General features: G+C 40.5%; 1 protein-coding gene across 1 annotated transcript; it reads right to left on the reverse strand.

Annotated features, from left to right (window-relative positions):
* Positions 1-3,191: 3,191 nt before the first annotated feature.
* On the reverse strand, positions 3,192-5,229 carry htr1aa (5-hydroxytryptamine (serotonin) receptor 1A a). The gene has a single exon (XM_085294751.1). It carries the CDS (start codon positions 4,894-4,896, stop codon positions 3,613-3,615), a length of 1,284 nt encoding a protein of 427 aa, XP_085150877.1. The 5' UTR covers positions 4,897-5,229; the 3' UTR covers positions 3,192-3,612.
* Positions 5,230-7,389: the final 2,160 nt, after the last annotated feature.

The raw sequence follows: 7,389 nt of genomic DNA on the forward strand, positions 1-7,389 counted from the left end.
CCTGTTTAGCCTTTTAAATGTCCAGTGTTTTTGCTGCTTTGCCTCAAAATAAACAACTTAAATATCAGGGGGAAAAAGAAGAAAAAAGAGGTAGTAATTAATAATTAACAGCAGGTCTACTTCTTTGTTTACAGTTTATGCACTTTCCAAATTACTGTACCACCTTCAAAGAACTTGTTTAAATAAATGTATGTTCAATTTTAAGTGCCAGATGTTTGATCTACCTGTCTTGATCTATCTATCTTTCCTTTTTTTTTTTTTTTTTTGCTTAACGCTCCATATAAACTCTATAAATGTTGGATATAGCATGCGCTGTTAGAGGACATGGGTCATAGTACTTCTCTGTGTTTAAGAAGAGCTGAAACAACTGATTTTGGCTACTCTCTAACCTACAGTATACTGAAATGCTTCTATAGAACCAGCATCAAACTACAAAATAAACCAGAATCAGCTAAATTTCACAGTTTTAGTCTTGAGGGCAGCTAAAGCAGTAAAGGCTAATCCCCCTGTTACCGATAGGCTAGCATTTTATATAAGCATCCTCTCCTCTCCTGCTGGGTTGAAGGAAAGCTCCTGCGTCATCACAGTGCACCCACATACCTATATTACATTTAAGATTCCCAGAGTGATTGGGATTAATGCACTTCCACAACCGATTCCTTTGATATTACAGCATAGTTCAAAGAAGGTCATCTACTTCGTAATCCCATACAGCAGGAGCAAAATGTAATGATTATACAGTAATAGTCTTACACACAGTGTGACTCATAGTTGTGAAATATACTCATTTCTGCTCATTGGCTCACACCACAATCTGTATGTGTTTCTCTGAGCCTGTTATGAGCCTAGAGGTCATAGGTAGAGGATTAATTTTCCCAAAAGCATTTTAAGTGCATTCATGGTACTCTAACCGGCCACAGAGCAAAGTGATCAGATGGAGAAACCCGGGCATGGAGAGACAGAGGGGTTGTATGACATCCTCCTGTCCTATTAGTTTATTGTTTCAGGTGCTCTTTGGAAATGAAATTGTCAAAGAATCCAAGGAACTCTCTTTTCTAATAATATCTTAAATGGCTTTATTCTCATCTTTAACCTAAAACAAAGCCCTCCCCTGTGTTTTTGGCATACAAGCCTTAATCATCCATCATCATTTATGATGACATAATATCAGTTATCAGAACAGTAATCAATGCATCACAGAGACAGGCAAGAGACTGAGAATACATTTCTGTTTCACAATTTTGATTTAATACTTGATCACTTATGTGAAATAAATTTTATTGGCCTGTGTTGTCAGTTCCCTTTTAAAAACCACCAGATTTTACACATACAAGCAAAAGCAGCGTTCTCCACACTATGAGTGTGTTTTCTCTTACTCATAAACAAGCCTGGTAACTGTTACTTTACAGTGCAGCAGTAGGTGTGCGGTATTGATATGCGCTTCCTCATATAAAACATTCCTCAAATAAAATGAAAAATAAAGTGCATTTTTGTTTTGTTTTTATTAATTCTTTGCAAGATATTTATTATATCTAGAAAATATATTTATTAATTGCTTATAATCATTATTATTTGATAGAGTCTTCATTTATTTGACTACTGCTTTCTTGTACTAGTACCATAGTACTACCACTGCAATGTACATTAATTAATGAAGGTCGTGAGATGTAATTGCAAGCCTTAAATTAAATTCAACAATTGGCCCATACGTTAGACCTTTATTACTTTTACGTGTGTAAAAATGGGGGTTTACAAAACAATGTGCTGCTTCTTTCCATGCATGTGATCAAATATCCTCAAGTGGGACTGCAGCTGTTTTAATGGATTATATTTCATTCATTAGCTGTTGATACACCAGCATTCTTTGCATTGGTATTAAAACATTAATAAAACTTTTTTGAATCACTAACATAGTCTCAAAGAGAGGCAAGTTTGTGAGAAGAATGTAAGAGAAGGTAGAGGAAAGAAAGTTCTAATTTTCACTGGAATTATTCAAGATATTTTAAAGTGAAAATCCCAACTTAAAAAGCAATCCTTGGTGAAAAGGCTCCTTGCAGTGATAAAAATTAGATACACTGTAATTTTATCTCACATACGATCACCCAGCAGAGTATGAGCTAACTTGTCATGCCACAGGTGTCACCTGTAAACTGTCATGCTACTGTATGTCTCACATTCCTGTCTGTCCCTAGCCAGCCTGCCTTCATATCTGACCAACCTTGATGCCTTGGGCTTGATGTGTTGCCATGGCAATGCTTCAGATAGCCACCCATCTTGTGAAGGAAGCGGGCCTGATTGGGGCTTCTTCCTGAAAGTTGTTTTCCTCCTTCCTCTTTTAATGCCTGACAGCATTTATCTCTCTATCAACTGTAAGTGGATTTGTGTCTGAGATTTGCTTGATAGATGATAGCAGTTATACAGTGAGGAGGTTTCCTGCAACCCTTTTTATTATGTGGCCTATTTTTCTGAGTAACCCTCTAAACTATGTGCTATTATGAGTGTGCACACATGTGTATGTGTGTGTGTGTACGTGTGTGCGTGTGTGTGGACTAAATTTAGCACAGATTTTCTTGAGGTTGATGATGTAACAAGCTGTCTATGTAGTTCTCAATAAGCCTCGATGGAGAACTGCACAACAATCCTATACAAGAGAAACGAGTTAGACTCCCTCTCTTGGTTTTTCTCTGAGTAATTTTACTTTCACTGTCAGTCTGTTGTTTTTCCTGTCTTTCTCTAACACTCAAGGGACAGAAATAGAGAAGAGAGGAGGCCAAAATGAGAAGAGCCACAGGGAGATTGAGAATGCATCGTATCATAAATGCAATACCAGTTCCCATTTTAGAAGAAAAATGCCCATCTTCTTTTGCTTTCAACTCTGAGGTGGATTTGATGGCTAGACACTGGGCTTCATTTGATACCCATTTGTTTTAAGACCTTAAATACACCATGCACTGATAACCTGAGCATCACTCATCATCATCAGTGTGTTGGCCTGTCAAAGCAAACTGATAAGTTGCCCACTGCTTCGAGTGCTCAAGAACATAGGAAAATCACTCATTCCTTATTATCTATATGAAGATATATGACGAGCCATGTCCTATAAGTGAAAGTGTGATTTTTCATAATGGGCCTCTGCTCTCTTCTTTTCTCGTTTTTGCTTCTAAACAAACATTCACTCATATTTCTTCGTGACAAACTTTGATTGCTTTTATTGTTTCAGTGCTACACAGCTCATGACATGGGACGGAAACCCCGCGTGCCTCATGATAAAATGCATGGAAACAGCACAGGACACGTCTTGCATGGCAATACAACGATGGCTGCCGTCGCATATAAGCTATATACTGTAGCTACAACACTGAATAAACATGAGCTTGTACATTAACAGCGAAAGTTTCTATATTGATTTGTTTCACCGGTGGATTATTTTTACACCATCCTTAAGACACGACTAAAAGGGACTGTCCCTGAATGAAAGTCTGTGTATTGTTGTTGTTGTTTTTGTCTTTTTGCTGTTTCTATACAGTCACTGAACATCCCCGCTCTCTGATTAACGTATCCGCATTTAAATAAACGTAAACGTTTTTCTTTTTTCTTTTTTTTTTACTCTGGTCATGGTCTGTGGAATTTGCATTTTATAATCTTCTTGAAAGCGTTTTGGAAGTCTTTGTTGAAGTAGGCATATATGATGGGGTTGAGGAGAGAGTTTGAATAGCCCAGCCAGTTTATGACTGCGCCCAGCCACTCGGGCATGTAGCAGCTCTCTGCACAGAAAGGTAGTACCAGTGCAACGATGAAAAAGGGCAGCCAGCAGAAGATGAAAGTTCCCATAATGATGCCGAGTGTTTTCACCGTTTTACGTTCCCTGGCCAGCGCGATCTTTCTCTTCGCCCCCGAGTTCTTTTCATTCATGTTTTCATAGCCGTGCGAGGAGGACTGAGGAGTGTTGGGCAGAGGCAAGTGCGTCTTTGAGTTGCTGATAACTTCTATGATCTCCAATGATTCGCCCTCGTCTCCATGCTTCACCGCGCCATTTACGCACGGAGAGCTGGATTTAGACTCATCCCCGCGCTTCCAGCCTTTGCCGCCGGTTTCTCCGTTGGTTTTCTTGTGAAAGATGGCCGGAGACACACTCAAGCACTTTTCTGACACTTTTGCTTTCTCTGCTTTCTTCACTGTCTTTCGAATCCGAAACCGAGCAGCTCTGAATATTCGTCCGTATAGAACTAACATGAGGATAAGAGGGATGTAAAAAGCTCCAAACGTAGAATAGATGGTGTAGCCCGGGTCCTGGCTGATCATGCAGGCGTCGGGGTTTGCCCTGTCTTCGGCGCTTCTCCAGCCTAACATAGGCGGAATAGAAATGGAGAAACCAATTAGCCAAGTGACGCTAATCAAGAACGCAGCTCTCCTTGGTGTCCGTTTATTTACATAGTCAATAGGGTCCGTTATGGCCCAGTACCTGTCCAAAGCAATTGCGCACAGATGCAGGATGGATGATGTACAACACAGTACATCCAGAGAGATGAATAAATCACAGATCTCCTGCCCCAGAGTCCACTTGTTTAAAACCTGATACAGGGCCGCCATTGGCAGGACCAGCACAGATACCATGAGGTCTGTCACGGCCAGGGATCCGATCAGATAGTTGGCCACATTCTGGAGAGATCTCTCCAGGGCGATGGCTGCCACGACGCACGCATTGCCAAATATGGAGCAGAGGATGAGGGCCCCCAGGAGCATTGAGGTAATAATCTGGTAACTTAGCACCAGATCTGGAAGAGACCCGGACCCCGTGCCATTCTCACCCCCGTTCCAGTCGGCAACCACGTCCCCCCCACCGGGGTAAACACTGGTCGCGTTGCTGTCGTTGTTGCTTGTGGTTATAAAATCCATAATGCAACCACACTCAGAGCGAAACTTTTCCCAAAGTAGTGGGGAGTAGTGGAAGAATAAGCAGGAGTCAGTCAGCCCCCTCAGACTGCTGCTGCCGCTGTGCGTTTTACCGGGTCCATCGGAGTTACCGGGCTCGTGCTGTCGCTCTCAGGACGCATGACGCAGACGTGCTTGTGAGTGCGTGTGAGGGGGCTGTGTATGTTGTAGCCCATGAGTGTTGACAGCCGGGTGCGCACACTGGTACTGCGAATCATCTGAGCTTGGTGACGCCGTGAATTCATTTATACCAACAGCTTTAGGTACGTCAGACCGGGAGGAGGTCGTCCTGGAGGTTTGTGCCTTTACTCTCCCTGTTGCTCAGTTTTTCATCACAGACCGCCGCCGAGGGTGCAGAGAGTTACTGTCCTTTTTGTATCTCCTTTATTTTACTCTTTGGACTCACTGAAAAAAGTTTTGTTTTGTTTATTTATTCATTTTTTTAAAGTTTAGTTTTAGCCTTCATCGGAAAGGGTTGGTATCAGCCAGAACCAGTAACCAGGAATTTTTCCTTTCTTTTTTTAATATAACGAGATATCAGAAAATTAACTATCAAATGAAGCAAATTTGTCGTTGGGCTACCTAAGACGGATACATTTTAAAAAAGAGTATCTATCGTCGGTTCCCATGAAGTTTTTGTGTAAAGCAACTTCGTTTGAAACGGATCTTTAAAAAATATTTTAAAACAGTTTGAACTAGAACCGAGTAATTCGTAAAGCGTGCTTACGAGTGGAGCTTTGCAATTTTGATGTGAAAGGGAGAAAAGTTCAAATGTCCAGAGCGCTGAGAGAAAATAGTTTCAGGACCAGGAACAGCTCCTCTGCAGTCCTGAAAGGAATGCTGCTGCCCTCTGCTGTACGCGAATGATATTGCACCAAATGGTGGACGTTGCTCCATCAGCGCATATGAGTTCAGGGTAGGTTGTGTGAGTACATTACAGGAAGGAGGGGGTTCCCTTGAAAACAGCTGTAGCCGTTGCCTTGTGTTCAAGTGTATTCGAGCCAACAAATAATGTCAGCTATGAGTCAGAGTGGAGTCTGAATAAACGCAGTTAGTGAGGAACTTCTCAAAGGGGAGGGATGGAGGCTGTGGGTGAGTGTCTGTTATGAGGTGATTGTATGAAAGATGAGTGAGTCTAAAAAACGTATTTAAAAAAATCTTAAAAGTTCTCATTGGAATTCCACACAGAGGCCCTAAGGCCAGGTGATAATTAAAAATTGAAAAAGAAAAGATATTTAGATGCAAAATGTCAATTTAGGAAAAGGGCCATGAAGTGAAAATTGCAAAAGCTAGAAATGACAAAAGCTTAAATGGACAACAAAATGTGTACAAACAGAGCACATAGTGGGCAATTTATATTTTCTCTATTTGTTGAAATACGTTTTTTCCTACAAATTACAATTACAATCCTAATTTGGGATAAGACTCATCCAACATCCCAGCCTGTGCCTCCAGGTGCCCCCCTCCTCCCCACCAAAGATAATACTCAACATGTTTGAAAAAACTCCAAAGTTCTGTTTTAAAAAAAACCTTGTTCTGCATTCTTTTTGTTGGATGGTTTCAGTTTTTAGACACTTAACTTTGACTTTAACTGCGAGAATCTGCTGTGTTGGTTATACTGGAGTTTAAAATCAAAATGGATGTATTGTTTTCCCATCCCTCTGAAGCTTCTGAAATACCAGTACAATGATTAGATTAGAAAGTCTCATGCTCTTTCTGTATAGTACTTCCAGTGTGTGTGGAAATCAGCTGACACGACACAGGTAAATATAGCCTTGTGTTAAATTTGAAGGGGGAGGGTATGCAAGGATGTTTTAAAACATATTACCACTTTCAACCAAAGAGTGGTGAATCAGAAAGAACAAAAAAGTAAATCAAACTAAAATTTGGGGTTGTCACTGTGCCATAAATGGCACTTGTTCTCTTCCTTTTTCAAGGTACTTGGCAGGTAGGTTGTACAAAGCATCTTTGAGTGCTTGCCGCTGTTCTTTTGTATAACATCTGACTTTTATTTGTCTCTTGATGTAATTCCAGATTGACTGCTTGGCATTGAGGGAGCCACTCAATTTTCTCAGAATGTCAGCGAAACCAAAATCTAAGTAACAGAAGTACTTATTAAAATGACAATTTTATCACAGACAGACACCTTTAAAGGGATAAACAATTAGACATGACAGTCACTGCAAAAATGATAAAAGCATGTAATAAAAGCTAAGTGCTGAAAAAAAACGAGGATAAATTTAGTGCTTTCATTTAACTGCTCTATAAGTGATGGATAAAAGATCAGATTGCCAGGAAATGATAAATACATTAAAGAGACAAGACACTAGACTGACGCAACAAACTGACAAAACAACTTGGCAAAAGATGAGAGGAAATGTCAAGAATACAATGAGAATGAAGGAATAGAAAACAGGTGAGGGAGGTGTGAAGAGCCACCTTCACAATGGGAAAGGG

This window comes from Mchenga conophoros, linkage group LG12 (assembly GCF_057382185.1).
Source record: "Mchenga conophoros isolate Kocher_MC1m ecotype Shallow Benthic linkage group LG12, M_conophoros_male_GT1.1, whole genome shotgun sequence".
In the NCBI taxonomy this organism is placed as follows: domain Eukaryota; kingdom Metazoa; phylum Chordata; class Actinopteri; order Cichliformes; family Cichlidae; genus Mchenga; species Mchenga conophoros.